Source organism: Abramis brama, assembly GCF_963993115.1.
Source record: "Abramis brama genome assembly, chromosome: 19".
In the NCBI taxonomy this organism is placed as follows: Eukaryota; Metazoa; Chordata; class Actinopteri; order Cypriniformes; family Leuciscidae; genus Abramis; species Abramis brama.
The window spans coordinates 33607412-33628284 of NC_139981.1; the positions used below are offsets into that span (position 1 = coordinate 33607412).

A 20873-nucleotide genomic window follows, 5' to 3' on the forward strand; every position below is an offset into this window, starting at 1 on the left:
AATCTAGACAGACTTTCTTCTCAAATATTATAAACAGCAATTTAAACAACACACACACTCTTTTTGCTACTGTAGAGAGACTGACAAACCCCCCAAGCCAGATTCCCAGTGAAATGCTCTCAGACAACAAGTGCAGTGAGTTTGCTTCTTTCTTCTCTGAGAAAATCAATAATATCAGAAAGGTGATCAGCACATCCTTAAGTTGCACTGAGGTCAGACAGATCAGACCACCTGAGAAAGTAGTTACTATGTCTGACTTCAAAGAAATTGATGGCAAAATTCTGGAAGAAACCGTACAGCACCTTAAAACATCAACCTGCGCCCTTGACGCACTTCCCACATCTTTTTTCAAAAGTGTGTTAAACAGTTTAGAAGCAGATCTTCTAGAAGTGGTAAATGCCTCACTTCTCTCTGGGAGTTTTCCAAACTCCCTGAAAACTGCAGTTGTCAAGCCCCTCCTGAAGAAGAGCAATCTTGATAAGAACATATTAAGCAACTATAGACCGATCTCAAATCTTCCTTTCATAGGCAAGATCATTGAAAAAGTTGTCTTCAATCAGCTGAACAAATTCTTGAGCTTGAATGGATCCTTTGACAATTTTCAATCTGGTTTCCGACCGCACCACAGCACAGAGACAGCGCTCATAAAGATAATAAACGATATTCGCTTAAATACTGATACAGGCAAATTATCAGTGCTGGTACTACTCGACCTCAGTGCTGCTTTTGACACTGTCAATCATAACATACTTCTTGACAGGCTGGAAAACTGGGTGGGGCTTTCAGGGATAGTCCTAAAATGGTTCAGCTCATACTTAGATGGGAGAGGTTATTATGTGAGTATAGGAGACCATAAATCTGAGTGGACATCCATGACATGCGGAGTCCCTCAAGGCTCAATTCTTGCGCCACTCCTGTTCAACCTGTATATGCTCCCAATGAGCCAAATAATGAGAAAGAACCAAATTGCTTACCACAGCTATGCAGACGACACACAGATCTACTTAGCTCTATCGCCTAACAATTACAGCCCCATTGACTCCCTGTGCCAATGCATTGACGAAGTCAAAAGCTGGATGTGTCAAAACGTTCTTCAGTTAAACAAAGACAAAACTGAAGTCATTGCGTTTGGAAACAAAGATGAAGTTCTCAAGGTGAACGCATACCTTCACTCTAGGGGTCAAACAACTAAACATCAAGTCAGGAATCTTGGTGTGACACTAGAGTCAGACCTTAGTTTCAGTAGTCATGTCAAAGCAATAACTAAATCAGCATACTATCATCTGAAAAATATTGCAAGAATAAGATGCTTTGTTTCCAGAAAAGACTTAGAGAAACTTGTGCATGCTTTCATCACCAGCAGGGTGGATTATTGTAATGGACTCCTCACTGGCCTTCCCAAAAAGACCATAAGACAGTTGCAGCTCATACAGAACGCTGCCGCCAGGATTCTGAGCAGAACCAGAAAATATGAACATATCACACCAGTCCTCAGGTCTTTACACTGGCTCCCAGTTAAATTTAGGATTGATTTTAAAGTATTATTACTGGTATATAAATCATTCAATGGCCTAGGATCTCAATATATTGCAGATATGCTCACTGAATATAAACCCAACAGATCACTCAGATCATTAGGATCATATCAGCTAGAAATATCAAGGGTTCACTCTAAACATGGCGACTGGCGAGTCCGCTTTTAGCTATTATGCCAGCCGCAGCTGGAGCCAGCTTCCAGAGGAGATCAGACGTGCTCCTACAGTAGACACTTTCTAATCCAGACTCAAAACACTTCTGTTTAGCTGTGCATTTACTGAATGAGCACTGTGCCGCTGTTCGTCCGACTGTTTGTACTGTACTGTACTGTATTTTATTTTATTTTTCTAAGCGGTCATATAGGGATTGTCAAAGTTTTTTTTTTTTTTTTTTTTCGTCATCTACTGAATTTTTTCGTCAACGATACCAGGGACACCGAAACACCGGGGAACATGAAATTTGGTGGGCATGTAGCCCCACTAGACTTTTATGGAAAAATTTCGTTTGGTCCCCGGGGGCCACTCCCCCCCCGCGCTGGGGCCCCCGTGAATTTTTCGTCAACGATACCAGGGACACCGAAACACCGGGGAACATGAAATTTGGTGGGCATGTAGCCCCACTAGACTTTTACGGAAAAATTTCGTTTGGTCCCCGGGGGCCACTCCCCCCCCGCGCTGGGCCCCCCCAAACCCAAAAAATGCAGTTTTTCCTAAATAACTACCTGAACCGTGGCACCGAGGATGAAGAATTTTTTATGGTATGTTGGTCTACTAGACTTTTACGGAAAAATTTCGTTTGGTCCCCGGGGGCCACTTCCCCCCCCGCGCTGGGGCCCCTGAGAATTTTTCGTCAATGATACCAGGGACACCGAAACACCGGGGAACATGAAATTTGGTGGGCATGTAGCCCCACTAGACTTTTACGGAAAAATTTCGTTTGGTCCCCGGGGGCCACTCCCCCCCCGCGCTGGGCCCCCCGTGAATTTTTCGTCAACGATACCAGGGACACCGAAACACCGGGGAACATAAAATTTGGTGGGCATGTAGCCCCACTAGACTTTTACGAAAAAATTTCGTTTGGTCCCCGGGGGCCACTCCCCCCCCGCGCTGGGCCCCCCGTGAATTTTTCGTCAACGATACCAGGGACACCGAAACACCGGGGAACATGAAATTTGGTGGGCATGTAGCCCCACTAGACTTTTACGGAAAAATTTCGTTTGGTCCCCGGAGGCCACTCCGCCCCCGCGCTGGGCCCCCCGTGAATTTTTCGTCAACGATACCAGGGACACCGAAACACCGGGGAACATGAAATTTGGTGGGCATGTAGCCCCACTAGACTTTTACGGAAAAATTTCGTTTGGACCCCGGGGGCCACTCCCCCCCCGCGCTGGGCCCCCCGTGAATTTTTCGTCAACGATACCAGGGACACCGAAACACCGGGGAACATGAAATTTGGTGGGCATGTAGCCCCACTAGACTTTTACGGAAAAATTTCGTTTGGCCCCCGGGGGCCACTCCCCCCCCCGTGCTGGGCCCCCCCAAACCCAAAAAATGCAGTTTTTCCTAAATAACTACCTGAACCGTGGCACCGAGGATGAAGAAATTTTGATGGTATGTTGCTCTTAAGGGCCCACATCAACCTAGCCCATAATCAGTCATTTGTGATTTGCGCCCCTCCCATAAAAAATTAAAATGCAATATTATTATGACCGCCGCTAGCGTAGCTAGCGAAAGCGGTCATATAGGGATTATCAAAGTTTTTTTTTTTTTTTTTTTCGTCAATCTACTGAATTTTCCGTCAACGATACCAGGGACACCGAAACACCGGGGAACATGAAATTTGGTGGGCATGTAGCCCCACTAGACTTTTACGGAAAAATTTAGTTTGGTCCCCGGGGGCCACTCCCCCCCCACGCTGGGCCCCCCCAAACCCAAAAAATGCAGTTTTTCCTAAATAACTACCTGAACCGTGGCACCGAGGATGAAGAAATTTTTATGGTATGTTGGTCTTAAGGGCCCACATCAACCTAGCCCATAATCACTCATTTGTGATTTGCGCCCCTCCCATAAAAAATGAAAATGCAATATTATTCTGCTTTAATCGCCCCTATCTTCAGTTGAGATATTCAGAACTGCACCATATTTCATGTGTATGATTAACTTGACATCCTCTGGGGGTATGCTAAGTTTCGTAGAATTTCATCCATGGGGGGGTATAAAATAAATTCATTTATGTGCACATTTAGTGACTGTACACTCATCGGCCTGTAGATGGTGGTGTTGAGCGAAGGGTTGCTGGTTTAGGATGATACTTACTGTCACACACACACATGCAGGAATACAAACAAATGCAAGCATGCACACACACTGACATCCACACGCACAGACACACACCCATACACACACATACAAATCCACATGCACAGACACACACACACACAAACACACACGCGCACACACATGTACGCACGCATACATACACGCACAGACACACACACACACAGACACACACATACACATACACAAACACACACACATACACACACACACACACACACACAGACAGACATGCACATACTACTACTTTTTTTAGGTATCAGCCATATACCCGATTTACCAATACCCAATGTGTTTTGCTTGGGCAGTATACTAATGACGTGGGTGGGACATGTTTCATGCCATGTTAGATCACATCCTGAGAGTCTACGCTTTCAGAAAATATATAGTTTATATAGTTGAATCAGTTTTCTCTTCATGGCACAGACCAAAATGTATTATGTGTACACTTTCTTCACCTAAATCCATAAAATCCCATTAATTTCAATGGGACATTTACTTAAGTGTTCTACTAGGTACAGTGGGAATGAGTTTAATTTTGTTAACATTGTTTTTTTACAACTCTGAGACCAGGGCTACAAGATAAAACCACTTTTTTGGGGAAAAAATGTTTTTTATTTCAGTAAAACACAACAAACCCATGCCGAAATCAGATAACTGACTTTTACCATCAACAGGCACCTCAACCGTTTGGTAGAGGTTTGTAGAAATTGAATGGGAGGGTCCTTCGCCCCTATCTTCAGTTGAGATGTTCAGAACTACACCATATTTCATGTGTATGATTAACTTGACATCCTCTGGGGGTATGCTAAGTTTCGTAGAATTTCATCCATGGGGGGGTATAAAATAAATTCATTTATGTGCACATTTAGTGACTGTACACTCATCGGCCTGTAGATGGTGGTGTTGAGCGAAGGGTTGCTGGTTTAGGATGATACTGTCACACACACACACATGCAGGAATACAAACAAACGCAAGCATGCACACACACTGACATCCACACGCACAGACATACACCCATACACACACATACAAATCCACATGCACAGACACACACACACACACACACAGACACACACACACACAGACACACACATACACAAACACACACACATACACACACACACAGACAGACATGCACATACTACTACTTTTTTTAGGTATATACATAAACACGGAATACAGCCAAATTACTCCACGTCATTTATTTTTGTGGAAAGCCAGTGCAGGCCTGAGCGGCGGTCATATTTTGTACCGCCATGCGGTACATCTAGTTCTTATTTGTTTTTATTATTTTAATTTCTTCTATGTAAAGCACTTTGAATTGCCATTTTGTATGACATGTGCTATATAAATAAACTTGCCTTGCCTTGCCTTGCCTTGCCTTGCCTTCAGTGGACCTTTCATTACACCGTTAACATAATTTTGTGCTTTTTATAAAAAAATAATAATAATAATGCGTTTTTCTATAATTAACATTGTCCATTTGACCTAATATATCATAAAAAAAAAAAAATCAAGCTGTTATTTCATGTTCTCTTGGGGGGCCCTAATCAGCCACTTAGTTCCCTTATGTCAGTTCTGTCTGAATTGTTTCAGACAGAACTGACATAAAAAATATGAAAAAATATGGGGTTTTGCCAGGGTCGATATTATCCCCACCACTTATTGAAACAACTCGGGCGGCACGGATACCTAATACAAATAAATAAAACATCGTATTCATTTCGTTTCGAGTACTCGTTGCCGCTGCTATCAGTGATGCGGATACAGTGTTCTCTTGTCTTCACACACGGATGTGTGCTTTAATCTAAGTTTTGATGAAAAAAAAACAAAAACAAAAAACTATAGGCCTACGAGTGCGGATTAGAACCCAGAACCTCTGACACGCTTGGCAAAAGTTCTACTAGACCATGAATGTACACAAGCTACTTTCGCATATCTATGGATTTATTCACATGAAAATTCTCGGCACTAACAATATATATTAGTAGTAGATCTCATAAAATGGCAAATTAAACCCAATATACAATTGAAATTGATTTCTAGACATTGTAATGTTAATTTTTTTTTATTTTATTTTTTTTATTGTTTTTGTACACATATATTGTACATATATCTTAGCATTGTATAGCAACAGAGTGCAAGAGAGGCAAACGTGCTGGGATTCTGTGCAGATCTCGGAAAAGTACTTTTAAACCTCCTCTTCCGAGTATTCTTCTAGCAAATGTTCAGTCGCTGGTCAACAAAATGGAAGAGCTAAATGCTTGGATAATATTTCAGCGAGACATCAGAAAGTGTTGTGTTTCAGATGTTTCAGTTGTTGTTAAGCATTGCTGTCCTGAAGCCGAACTCATTGCAGTTAAATACATCCATTCTTTCTTCCACGCGAATTTAGTTCGATCATTCTGCACCTACCTCCACAGGCGGATAAAAGTAAAGCACTGGACATTCTGTATGAAACCATAAACAGTCTAGAGAACAAATATTCAGATGCTGCTTTTAATATCGTCTGGGACTTTAATAGGACAAATCTGAAAAAAAGTTCTCCCAAAATGTATCCAACATATAACTTTTCCTACGCGAGCTGAGCAGACGCTTGATCACTGTTACTGCACTCAAGGACACAACCTCTCCCCCGCTCTGAGTTTGGTAAAGCTGATCCCATCTCCATTCTCCTTCTGCCTGCATACAAACAAAAGCTGAAGCAGAAAAACCAGTTATTGCGTCAGTTTATAAATGGAGTGAGGAAACCATTTTCACACTTCAGGAATGTTTTCAAACCACGGATTGGCAGATTTTCCGTGATGCAGCAGACACAGACATTAATGCATACACTCACTCTGTCACTGATTATATGTGTACTGAAAACATTGTTCCAAAAATCGGTTTCACTTTATTTGGATGGTCCCTTTAACACATTCTGTTGACTATAAGTAACGTTGCACCTACATGTCTACTAACTCTCATTAAAGTGTTAGTAAAGTATCAGTAGACTGGTAGGGTTAGGGTTAGAATAAGTTGAAATGTAGATGCAAAGTTACTTATAGTCAGTAGAATGTCTGTTGGGGAGTATCACAATAAAGATTTTGCAGATATTAAGCAGACAATCTACTAACACTCTAATGAGAGTTAGTTGACATGTAGTTACAAAGTTACTTATAGTCAACAGAATGTTCAAAAGGGACCATCAAAATAAAGTGTTACCCAAAAATCTGTATTTAATCATTCCCAAACCAAAAACCCTGGATAAATGCTGATGTCAGGACCAAACTTCAAGCACATACTTCAGCCTACAACTCAGGTGACACAGTAGCATACAGGTAGGGTGGCCATAAATCCGGATTTTAAGCCCCCTGTCCGGGGTCCGGCGTCCGGCGCAGCCTCAAGCCACTCATTTGTCCTTTTTTTTGGAGTTGCGCTGAATCGGCCTTAAAAAAAAACCCTCTCTAGAATCTTTAATGGGACGCAGCAGCATAGCGTCTAATCAGTCCCTCCAGTTTTTCGCGATTCCGCGATCGCTGAATATAACGCAAAATCAACAAAATGTCGCATTTTTTTTGCGATCCAGCATCATTCCTAATTTAACCGCAAAATAATCACAAAAATGAAAAAGACCTCACAAAACATTAAATTATAATCACCCAATTGAAATATCTCTAGTTTAATTAAAGTTTCAATGCATTTTTACGTGGATACAGATGTTGCGGGAAAAGGGGAAACTCCTTTTCCTCGATTTACTGAAGCCTGTAATGTAAAACCGCATTTTGCAGCTGCACAGCCATAGATATCATATAATAAATGCTAGATGTCTTACGGCAGAGTCTCTTCCGGCATCACCGTTCAGCCATCTTGTCACAGGCAGGCTCTGATGTAAGGTGAGTGATCAGCACGAACACAAATACTCTTATCTCGCTGAAATCTTGACGGATTTACAAACGGTTTGGTTTCTTACAAATGTTATTAACGTGGCTATAATTCCGAATGCTTGAACATGTATGTTATAATTATTCATATGTATGCAGTGTCATAACTACATCTCTGACGTTTATAACAAACCAAACTGTTTGAAAATCGGTAGAAAATTGAGCAAGTTATGGTTATTTAAAAGTACATGCACCATTAAAACACAATGTTACGAGTGAGCGAGCTGTCTGTGGCAAGATGGCCGCCACGTGCGGACGTCGACCTCCATTGGCCAGCAGCGCGCACAAGACATCTAGCCTTTATTATATGGGGCACGTTCAAGTTCAAAACGGTGCGCAACGTTTTGCTACGGTTTCTGGGTTGAACGTCATGTTTCCTGGAAACGGCGTGCACCGGTGTGCAACGGGGTTTGAGATACGTTTTCTCTTGTTTGGTGGGTGTGTCAGAACTGCAGTCCAATCAGCAGCAACATGTATATAAGGCACGTGGTATTAAAGTGAACTCGCATCGCCAAAAAACTCAACAAGAAGAAGAAAAGAAGAAGTGAACTGGCACAATGGGTTCAAGGAAAGTAATTTACAAATGTGTTCGATGCAGCTCGGTATACGCAACAACTGAGGATATTAGAAGACATGTTTGTCGTAAGTTTTATTGTAAAAATATAGGATATCAACATAATGATGTAGTTGTTTCTATTTTTAGCTTCATTGCAAGTGTATGACATTTGGTATAGAAATAAACAATGGTAAATAAGTGCTTTTCCTAAAAATGAGAAAGAAAATACAGGGTATTAAAACAGTATGAACTACAAATAAAGTCAGTATGTGAGGCTAAATAGATGTGTTTTAGTCTGAATTAGGTAAGATGTGTGCTTCCATTTCAGTTTCAGCAATCCCTTCACTCGATTGGGATGTTCTCTTTTGTTCTGGGTGACAAGTGCAGTAACTGTAACATCGGGCATATTTTGTAGTATTAAACACATATTTATACCGACTTCATCAGGCTCCGAAAATTCTTCACAAAGAACACAAAGAATGGCCTTCTCAGCTGCCATAGTTGCAACTCTTGCGTCATCAGAACAGTGTGTTCAACGCATCACCGTTTCTGTTTAAAAAACATTGTGCAACGTTTTGTCGGGGCTGAACGCAGCCATGATATCTATGTGCACAGCTAGCACAGTGAGTGTCTGGCTCACTCATTGGCTGTGCTGCGGCAACTGCACATCCAATGGCGCGGGCGTTGTGCGCCAGTGAGCTAGCATCACGCCATTACACGTCAGAGCCCGCCAAGGGGGCGCGGCCTTAGCCTATATTAGTCATAGACAGTAAAATAAAGATATTAGTCCCTGAAAAACGCTATTTTAGCAGGTTTAACGACTACTTGCTAGGTTACTATAGTGCGGCCGGCTACGCAATACTCGTTCCCTACTCTCAGAGAACTGAGGTTACGATAGTAACCGAGTAGTTCCCTTTCGAACGGTCACTTCGTATTGCGTAGCTATATGCAGTGGGGACGCCATGCAAAACGCCGCACTATAAGTAACTGGTTGCCTTCTGCAGCTCAGGACCCCTCAACTCAGGATTTACACACAGGAATTTACATAGGTCAGGTAGAAAAATTGCCCATAGGTTGTTTTAAAAGTTAATTTGATGAGAATTTGATTAGACCAAAATAAACAATCTTTATGCATTTTGTTTGTGATTTGTGTCATGTATGACTATTGTGCATCTGACATAATACTATTATGGTAAATGTGATGTCCTAATAATAAAATATAAAAATGGAAATTACCACCACAAAATCAGTCATTTTGATCGCAAAAATCACACAAAAAAATCGTGAAATCCTGGAGGGACTGTCTAATGCCATAAGATCTCTGATCAAACAAATGACTGGCTGAAAGCGGTGTCAAATAAATATATGATATATCATTGGTTAAAAACATAAACAAGCCTCCACGTGCTGGCTACGTCATCATAACGTTAACATGCCGAAACGTCAGACCTCATTTTATCTGGAATGGACAAAAGAGCACGAATTTATATCAAAAAGCAGTAGAGACGCTTTTCATGGATTTTGCACCATGTTGTCGCCATGAAGTGGACATTAGTAGTCAAGGGAAAGCCGCCATTGACCAACATGCCAGCACGGAACAACATAAAAGAACCAACGAGCCGCAGGTACGTCTTCCCTTAGGTCATTTTTTTGAGAAGCAACATCCCCTCAGGATGACAAAATCTCCGCTGCAGAACTTTGTAAAATCTATCATGCAGTCAAGCATCACCAGTCATACAGGAGTGTAGACTGTGGAGTGAAAATTGACAGAGAGATCTTTAGTGACTCAATGTCAAATACACACAGTAGGTTATGTCTAAAGTTGAAGTAATAAGTTGAGAGAAAATCGGATGTGTGTCTGTATATTAGATGCGTGCAGGTCTTAAAGTGACAGCAGCCTAGTAGTAAACATGCTGCCCCTTGTCCTTAGAGGGATACTTCCCCCCCAAAATGAAAATTCCAAACAGTTGCTGGTCCACATTAACTTCCATAGTAGGATAAAATATACTATGGAAGTCTGGAACTGTGGAATACTGATACTATGGAACTGTTTGGTTAACCAAATTCTTCAAAATAACGTACTCGGTTACTAACGTAACGTTTTAACATAAGATAACGGGAACGAGTACTGTGTCGCTAGACGCATTGGGAAAACTCCTTTATCTCTGATTAATGAAGCCTAATAGAATCATGCAGTGAAACGCCAAGTCGTGCAGCATGATGGCATGGCCAGTTACGCAGAACTCGCTCTGGGGATGGAGTGTCCACTCTTCTGAGGTCATGTGACCCAGGGACAGCATGTCTGCCCCTTGGTTCAGTCTGCCCGGCAAGGGCACTGCTCTCAGGAAATGCAGATTGAGTTGTGCCCATGAGAGGAGGCGTCCCTACAGAGGCCCAAATTAGAGTTCACCTTGGTGGTTTTTGGAGTGGATTAAGACATGGTGTCCTTTCAGGTCTGGCATGAAGGTCCTGAAGGCCAGAAAGACTGCCAGCATTTCCAGGCAGTTGATGTGCTGCAGTTTTTCCGTGCTCGACCAGGAGCCGGAAGCCGGCCTGCCCTCGCACAGGGCTCCCCAATCTGTGTTGGAGGCATCTGTCGAGACCATCTTACTTCTGGAGACCAAACCCAGGTCCACGCCAGATTGGAACCGACGAGGGTCCTTCCAAGCAGGGTCATAATGCAGCCATGGTCCAACCCGGGGTTTCAGCCAGTACTGCAGGGGCCGCATGTATAGCAGGCCCAGCAGAAGTACCGATGATGCGGACGCCATAAGGTCCTGTATCCACTGAAATGTTCTGAGGGGGAGTGAAGCCCTGACTCTAAAAGACGCAGCAAACCACTAGATAGCCACAGCACGCTCTAGTGTAAGCCTGACTCACATTTGGGCAGAATCGAGAACTGCTCCCAGACAGAGAGTCTTTGCTCTTGGCTAAGAGCTTGGCTCCTGAGTCCCAGGCAGGGAGGAGCAAGGATCTGTGAGTGTCTAACTCGATCTTAGACTGGGCCAATACGATCCCTTCTACACTCCCTTCTGTCTCAGAGGGGAGAAGGCCGTATCCATGTACCGTATATACCCGAATATAAGACGAGGTTTTTGTCCTAAAAATAGGCTGAAAAATGGGGGGTCGTCTTATATTCGCGATATAGACAAAATCACGTGGGGAAAGGGAGAAAGAACAACGGAATAAATATGAAATAGTGACTGAAACGCGACCCATTAAGACAAATGATTTCGGCTATACTTGCATGTAAAATTAGAGAAGCAACATAATATCTGTGTTTAACTGAATTAAAACGCTGCTCCTCTGCCGCGCGAGACGCAGAGAGAGAGAGAGAGAGAGAGAGAGAGAGAGAGGTGCGCACGCGAGACGCAGAGAGAGAGAGAGACAGAGAGGTGCGCGTGTGTGCGCTGGAAGAGAGAGAATGAATTATCACTGCAATTTTCAAATAAAATTATTTTCTGTTGAAAACCAGATTTTTTCCACAAAAATCTCTTTTTGTCCCAAAAATACGTCTGGAAAATGGGGGGGTCGTCTTATATTCAGGGTCGTCTTATAGTCGGGTATATACGGTACTTTGTGAAAGTGCGCTGTGCCAAAGACAGTCCGAATGGAAGGACAGTAGGGTGGTAAGCCACCCCCTTGAACACGAATCTCATAAATGGTCTGTGATATGGGGCTATTTGGATACGAAATATATCTTTCAGATCCACTGAGAAAAAAACAATCCCCTGGGCACACTTGCGAGAGGATTTGTCTCAATTTTAGCATCTTGACTGGCCTTTTTGTAAGGGCGCGGTTCAGATGCCTGAGATTGAGGATGGGCCTGAGGCCACCGTCCTTCTTGGGAATGAGGAAGTAGCAGCTGTAAAAGCTTGACTCGCTGTTAGCTGGAGGAACTCTTTCTACAGCTCCTTTCACTAGCAAATTCATCACTTAGGAACGGAGGACGTGCGCCATGTTACTCCGTACCGAAGTGCAGACCACACCCCAGAAGCGTGGAGGTCTTTGAGCAAACTGAAGTGAGCAACCTTGTTTGATTGCCCCCAAAATCCAGCTCAATACTCTGGGGATGGCCTGCCACGACACATTCATTAGAGGGAGATATGCTTTATGAGTCTCACCTGATAGTCACAGGAACGTCATTCTAAGTAGCTGAGCTGTCAGCGCTGTGCTCGCTTGAACAAATGCCAGCGAAAAGATGCTCTTTTAGATATAAATATGTTCCGTTAGACTTACCTTATAGTTGCAGGGGAGGAGCGTCAATTCTCAGCCGCCGAGTGACAGCGGAAATTTGCACAGAATTAGCACTGAAAGTAGTCGCCAGCTAGCCGCGGTGGAGAGGCTGAATCAGCTTGCGTGCAGAGCGTTGTCATTCAGCTGCTCGCACAGCGCCGCTCAGTAGCTTGCAGAGTCAGCTTGATCCGCTGTGAGGCTCGTTCAACAGCGAGAAGACTTCTTCTGTCTTGTCTCGGAGTCCAGTGAAGAGAAGATCTCATCGCTGAAGGAGAATTAGTCTGAGATCCTTTGGGGGAACGCCCGCTTATATAGACGGGTAGCTCCGCCCATTTCGATGGGCTTTAGCGCCATAGGTTTGTTAATTTTTTATTCTATATAAGGCTTCAGTAATCTGAGAAAAAGGAGTTTTCCCAATGTGCCTAGTGACGCAGTACAAGTGAACCGAATCGATAGTAAACTTTTGTATTCAACAGAAGAAAGAAACTCATTCAGGTTTAAAACAACTTAGTGAGTAAACTTGGTGGAGTGAGTAAATTGATGACAGAATTTTCATTTTTAGGTGAACTATCCCTTTAATGTTAATACATTTAATACATGTTTAACAATTGTAACTAGATCTAAAATATCATTTGTATTGGCAAACCAAAGGTTTATATGAAAATTACACGTACCAAAATATGTGCACAATTTCTTTAATTTATTAACTTAATTTATTAACTTTATTAACAGAAAGAATCTTTGTCCACTTTTCTGCTCAGTAATCGTGACTTTCAGCTTACATCATTACGTTTTGAATCACAATTATAATTTGACCAGTCATAGTGAAGTGCATAAACGGCTTGGGATAATGTCATAAACTAGCATGGCGTAGCATTTTTAAAAAAATCTAAATTAGTCTATACGTGCATAAATTAACATTTAACTGAGTCATTCCACGAAACCGGTATGATTTGAGTCCCTCTGACCTTTTTAAGTGTATTTTACCTATTGGGTGACCAAAATCTATTCTTAATAGCTTTTTGTATCAATTGAAATGTCTCCTTTAATAAAGTTTAAAAATAATGACATGCATATTATCTTTATATTAGAAATTATCTTGTTTTTTCAGTTGACACCACCTATTTTGTCATGTCCCTCATGGCCTTCTATGAAAGTGTACTTGGAATATGAATAATATAATTAGAAAAAAGTCCAAACATTTTGCCATTCCCATGAATATCTATCTGTGCTTTTTTGCTGGTAATGTTTTTTTTTCTAAGTAAATTCATGATTATTCATTAAAATCACATTATTTAGTTCCGTCCCTCAGTAATCCCTCAACCCCGTTACACAAACCATTCTCCCCCATAAAACTAATGAACAGATCCTTATGTGACATCAATAACAGGAGTTAACATCATAGAAGTCTTCTGAACAACATTGTGTGTAGACACAGGCAAGTTACCACCTTCTTTTATAACTATAACTTATTTAGAATTGTGATATTGTGGTTGTCAAGCTCAATGACTCAACCCTGTTACATCAAATAAAGATAGAATTCTTTTACTTGTGAAAATGATCTTTGTTATTTCAACAATATACATGATTTATTAATACCATGAATGTCATGTGCTCTCCTGTTATTCACTACATGTAGAGCAGTGGCCATTTTCAAGCAAAAAAATCACAACCCCGTCACACTCAACCCCGTTACTTTTTTGCCACGAAGCGCGCACATGCAAAAAAACACACAAAAACACGTTTGTTCGCACACACACACAAACACATAAAAAAAGCACACAAGCAATATGTTTTATTTTGATGACCTATTTAATCAGTTTATAATGTTATAATGTATACTAAGTTATTGTTGTTTTTCCTGCAGTCGGGTTAATAAAACTTGAGTTGCAATTGCAATTTATATCTGTTGTTTTTCTTGGTTACATAATGAAATACAGTGCTCATAGAAAATCTTACAGTGAATTTGAGTAAAAAACAGCTATGTATATGTTAAGCTGTATTTGTCTCTTCAACCCCGTTACCATCTTCAATCCTGTTACCTTATAGTCTCAACCCCGTCACACCTACATTTTTATTCATTATTTTTTAAGTTTATGAATAAGTAATTTAATGTTTGTTGAACTTAGTCAGAAATGTTCAGAGCAATCATAAGAATACTGATTTTAGTTCAAATTCTGAAGTTAAGCCACATCTTTGATAAAAAATTATGAGGTTGCTGTCACAAAAAGTGCCCATTTCAGGATTTAGTATAGCATAATGTAAAATTATATGTAAATTTTACATTTACAGTTACTGAATTAGTGTGAGGGACATATGATTAATAGGAAAAAAAATGTAGATTTCAATACAAATATATTTTATAATCATATTCAGAGATCTCCCATAGTGTCCATAACGGGGTTGAAGACTAATAGTGCCCATATCTTAAAATAATTACCAATAATAATAAGGATTTGATGCCTGAGGTGGGAAAATATGTTTTTCTGGAAGTTAAATATGTAATTAATGTTGTGGGGTGTTCAGAAAAGTAATACATATAAGTTAAAAATCCAAAAATGTGTAAGTCCAAATCGTACTGGTTTCGTGGAATGACTCAACTACCATCACTGCTGGAGCATTTTTTATTTATTTTTCATTCATTCGATCAGCAGACGCTTGTCTGAGAAGTTTGAGCTGTAGAAAACTGACCCAGGAAGCAGTGTAACTATGTGTTATTTACTTAATTCCTCGAGTGATATCAGCAGCATTCACAACAATATTATATATGTTAGGGCTGTTGGAACGAATTCCGAAATTCGAATATAATTCGAATATTTAAAAAAAAAAAACAATACTATTCCAGTGCTGAAGTTCCTATTCGAATATTGCTTTTTTATGTATATTTAAAAAAAAAAAAAAATGCAATCTTGCCTTTCTCGCCGCCTTGGCTTACACGCATGTGAAAATGAAATGAAAATTTCGTCTGATGAACAATAAAGTTTTTGAATCGTAACACAATTGTGCACGTTATCCACGCTGTATTATCATACCAATACTGTCAAAAATTGTTCACCACTCCTGACAATTTGATTCACAGTCCACACTACAACGTGAAAACGGCGTTTTCAAATGTATCCACTTTGGAGTGCGTTTTCAAAAAAAGCTTCATTTTCATTAATAAAAGTGCCGTCTCAGTGTGGACGGAAGGCCAAAACGGAGAGAAAAATATACTTTTTTAAAAGAAAACGTATTAGTGTGGACATGGCCTGAGAAGCGATGTGTGGAAGGTGTTTGGATTTCAAACCCTAAATGGAAAAATTACAAATAAAGAAGTGGCAATCTGCAGAATATGCAAAATCTGTGAAGATATGAGACCGATCAACATCACGCATTGGCGATCCATAAGACTGTGTAATGTCGTAAATATTAATAATAGGATGAATTTGAGCATTTAATATTCGAATATTATTCGAATATTAAATAAAATAAGAAATGGAATTCGAACAGTATTATAGAGGAAGAAGATTGACAGATGAGCCCTTTGTCCCGATGCAGCTCCACCCACAAATTATTACACAACACTGAACAGTCCACATTAAACAGCCTGCACAATTCACCGCACACACAGCAGCAAAGCGTTTTGGACTGAAGTGTCGCTTTATTTTTGAAAATGTCTGAGAAAGTTGTGTTGCATTACTTCAATGGAAGAGGGAAAATGGAGTCGATCCGATGGCTTTTGGCCGCAGCTGGAGTCGAGGTTTGTTGCTCTGAAAAACTTTTCCATGTCTATGACTATGCAAAAAATGCTGTTGTAAAAAGTGGAGCGCGATTAACACTTGACATAACCTTTTCCGAATGCTGTGCAATACATAGGCTACAGTTTGTTTGCATATGACAATCACAAATCAGCTGCTTTAGAAATAGAATGTGTGCATTGTAACGTGATCTCGAGATCAATGCTTTTTTTCACCTTTATTTTGGTCTTTATTTTATTTTGGTTCACAGTTTGAGGAGGTGTTTTTGACCAAAAAGGAGCAGTTTGATAAACTGCTGAATGGTAAGTTCAGTAAATTCCTTATCAATCGTCTCTTGTTGTTTTATGAACCTGTATATTATTGTGATTCCTATGTTTATTGTAGATGGAGCCCTGATGTTTCAGCAGGTGCCTTTGGTTGAAATAGATGGGATGCAGCTTGTGCAGTCAAGGGCTATCCTGAATTACATCGCTGGAAAATACAACCTCTACGGAAAAGACCTTAAAGAACGGGCTTTGTAAATATCAACTTTTAATGCAAATTGTTCCGTAACTGTTATGAAACTAGATTGAAACAAGTTTCCTTGTTTTTCCACCACACCTAAGCAATTATCACTGTATTTTTGTCTGAAGGATTGACATGTATTCAGAGGGCACTAGTGATCTAATGGATCTTATCATAATGTCTGCTTTCACACCACCTGAAAACAAGCAGAAAAGTCTCAGTAATATAGAGCAAAAGGCAAAAGAGCGCTTCCTTCCTGTGTTTGAAAAGGTACTGATAGCTCTGACTATTCATTCCTCCCATTTTTAAGCATTTATTATCCACAAAATCATGCATTTTCTGATATGACTTTTTTAGGGTCTTGCAAACTCTAATTTCCTGGTGGGAAACCAGCTGAGCCGCGCTGACGTTCATCTTCTGGAAGCCTCTCTGATGCTGCAGGAGTTATTCCCTACAATACTGTCAACCTTTCCCAAAATCCAGGTGATCTGTTCCACGCTTTCCCACACAGACCATCAACCCCAAAATTGGACTTAACAATACCATTCCTGGTCACACTTTATTAGGGGTGTAACGGTACACAGAAGTCATGGTTCGGTACAGACCTCGGGTTTGGGGTCGCGGTTCGATACGAATTCCGTACAACAGGAAAAAGCAACAAATCCCCCCACTCATTTATTATATTTATAACATGTCAAATTTGCCCCTTTTTCGGTGTGAGTGAAAACACTCACACACGTTTTTGTTAGTGTCCCTTTAAATGCAAATGAGCTACTGCTCCCCGCCTCCGTTCAGAACCGATCCTTTACACAAGCTTCAGAAACTCCAGCAATAACAAAACACACAAATAATCTCACTCATCCAACATCTCAGAAATAACCAGTGTGCAGCCTTACAGAGACTCAGGAAGAGGTTGCAACTTTTAGACTCACCTGGACGTTTCTGAATTTATGTAGTTGTTGTGGAGTTACATTGATTCATCTCATGTTTAACTTTAACACAATTTGACACAGTTCTGTGCTGTGAAAGCTGTGACGTTTTTTGGTTAAATAGTGTTCAGTTCTTGTATGTGCATCAACGACAGAACAGTTTGCATGCTTTGCCATTGTGTTAGAACTGGTTACACTGTTGTCGCTTGCGAAAACCAAATGGTGGCGCCGTGGGTGGAAACGTGCAGATTAAGGGGCGGTAATATTATAATAAGTAATATTATAATATTATAATAAAATCCCCTTGAAGTTTGTGGAGCACGTCATTAAAATTAAATGAAGTTCAAAACGTAGGTTTCATTTCCTCATAATATACATTTGTGCATCACCACATTTTCAATGATTTTTAAACGACTCGTCAGATGAATCAATCTCTCTAAATCCTTCCTTTCCGCGAGCTACTCTGCTCTGATTGGCCAGACAGCTCAGTCTGTTGTGATTGGCGTACCGTGTCGAAAACAAAAACTCCCATTGCCATAACAACGTCAGCTCTGCGTGTCCTGAGACTTCCTACACCGTAAACTAAACACAGTAACGAACAATTACGTCGATTTTACCATATCAATGTGACGCGAGTCCGATGATGAAACATTGGAAGAACTATCCATTCAACCCGAACCTCCATCGTAAGCACGACTCGAGCAGGACTCTCAGTGATACACTACTCAGTTTGAGGTACATTATATGAGATGTTGCAGCTGTAATTCCTCACCATCAGCATGAACAAGTGCATGTCCATCAACAAACTGATTATTTTACTTGTACTAATTTATTTACCGAGTATTTTTCTAATATATTGCGGTGAACACGTGGAAACTGTATCAATAACAGCGCATGTATGCAATTTATACATTAGCCGAGCTCTAGCGTGAATGACTGATGTAACATAAACGTTGGTAAGACAAATCTTGCTCCATGCTTAATCTTTCCTCAAAGTAGTGAGAACGACAGACATTTATAGACACAGTTTTAGGTAATCGTGGCCCACAGCTGATTAGCAGAAGTATTTCAGTAAGACAGTGAATTAGCCAGTTAGCAGGAGACCTACACAATATAAAACTAAAACTCAAAACTAAGTATTTTGAACACCATCTGTCAAGAGCAAGCGGTTTGCGAATCCTACATTGAACTCTGAGATTTGAGAAGCAGTCGTCAGTAAAATAAAGGGAACAGCAAAAGTTGCACCGAACCGTGATGTCTGTACAGTGACTTTTCGGGACCAATACATGTACCGTTACACCCCTAAACTTTATATTAACTATTTTAACTATTTTATAATAGTCTTTAACTATTATGTACTTAAATCAAAAAAGTATTTTTTAGGTAGAATGTACTTATTGTGTTGATGTATTGAGAACACTTGTCCTGATATCGAGGTGGACAATTATAGATGTTATTAATTACAGCTGTAGTTACATGCAGGTATTTAAGTGCAATGTAAAAACATGTATGTACACAATAAGTGCAAATGATTCATTAAAAGGTTTGTACATAGAAGTTAAAGATGCTTAATTTAAAGTGGGACCCAATTTTTTCAACAAAAAAAATAAAAATAAAATAATTGGTAGGCCATTACAATATATTACAAATACTCTTTGTCTGTATCTTCAAACATTGGCATATGAACAAACATTCAGAATAGAGTGATGTTAAGTTTCATTAAACATTCAAATTTATATTTAATACAAATAAAAAAAACACAGTACTGATTGTTGAATATACAGTTGTGAGTGAGAGAGTAATCTGTTCCAGTTTAGTGAAGCAGTTAGTTGACTGACCAGTTCTCTCATTTCTGAATCAAACCGATAATTCCTGTGGTCGGCATAATACTTTTTTTTTTTTTTTTTGCATTATAATTATGCAATTTTATATCGCAGGCATTTCAGGAAAAAATGAAGGCCTTACCAAGAATCAGCAAATTCCTGCAGCCTGGCAGTGCAAGAAAGCCTCCGCCTGATGAGGCGTATGTGAAAACCGTGAAGGAGGTGTTGAGCTTCTAGAAGATCAAAATTCAGAAAACCATCAGGAGGCTGAAATAAGAACAAAGACCATTAGAATAAACTCTCAGACAGATCATCATCATGCCACATCTGCACTTGTGATTTAACAAGTACAATCATGGTCAGAATTATTGGCACCCTTGGTAAATAAGAACAAAGAAGCCTGTGAAAATAAATCTGCATGGTTAATCCTTTTGATCTTTTATTTTTTTAAATCACAAAAATATAACCTTTCATTGAAGTAAAATAATCGAAAATAGGTGGAAAAATCTTTATGAAATAAATGTTTTTCTCTAAGACACTTTGCCTACAATGAATGGTTCCCTTTTTTTATTCAATACTCTGAGTCTTCTCCTATAATGCCTGATGAGTTTGGAGAACCCCTGACAAGAGATCAGAGATCATTCCTCCATACACAATCTCTCCAGATCCTTCAAATTCCCAAGTCCATGTTAGTGCTTCTTCTCTTCAGTTATATGGGTTCAGGTCAGGGGACTGGGATGGCCATGGCAGAACCTTCATTTTGTGCTCAGTGACCCATTTTTGTGTTGATTTTGTAAGATTGGAAAAACTGGAAGAACTGGTTGAGGAACGACCACTCCTCGAGTAGACAAAGGACCTTGCTGGAAATTAACATTTGAACTCCCCCTTGTGCACTATCGAGATGAAAGTCTCACCTCCGGACCATCCTAATCTACATCTCATTCCCTCATCCTTCACCTTCTCTCCCTCATGCTAAGATCACCTGAATTCACCCAAGAATATAGTTTAATGTGAATGATTATCACCGAGTATTATACATGTTTGATATCATTTGAAATGTCTCAGTGCGACTGGTACAAGTGTCTCATTTCCAAATAAGTCAAACAAAAGTTAATAAGGTTTTTAAGAGTTTAGAGATAACTGGCACACAAAGGAAGGTGGTCTCAAGACAAATGGTCTTCTACCCCCAAAAGGTGTCAACTCTGAATGCAAATTACCATTGTTAGCAGATGTTTCCATGTGAAAGAGGTTCTGTCTATATAATGAAATGCAGCAAAGGGCTCTTGGCC

General features: G+C 40.3%; 1 protein-coding gene across 1 annotated transcript; it reads left to right on the top strand.

The window, feature by feature from the left end:
• Positions 1 to 16132: 16132 nt before the first annotated feature.
• On the top strand, positions 16133 to 20122 carry LOC311069444 (glutathione S-transferase 3-like). The gene is made up of 6 exons (XM_084092624.1): positions 16133 to 16330; positions 16579 to 16630; positions 16713 to 16845; positions 16961 to 17102; positions 17190 to 17315; positions 19699 to 20122. The coding sequence occupies exons 1-6, from the start codon at positions 16244 to 16246 to the stop codon at positions 19819 to 19821; spliced, it is 663 nt and encodes a 220-aa protein (XP_083948750.1). The 5' UTR covers positions 16133 to 16243; the 3' UTR covers positions 19822 to 20122.
• Positions 20123 to 20873: the final 751 nt, after the last annotated feature.

Bases quoted from the DNA above. Each gene is read 5' to 3' on its own strand.
- LOC311069444 (XM_084092624.1), top strand. From the start codon at position 16,244: ATGTCTGAGAAAGTTGTGTTGCATTACTTCAATGGAAGAGGGAAAATG. The intron at 17,103-17,189 runs GTACTGATAGCT...TGACTTTTTTAG, and splicing joins TCCTTCCTGTGTTTGAAAAG to GGTCTTGCAAACTCTAATTT. The intron at 17,316-19,698 runs GTGATCTGTTCC...TTTATATCGCAG, and splicing joins CAACCTTTCCCAAAATCCAG to GCATTTCAGGAAAAAATGAA.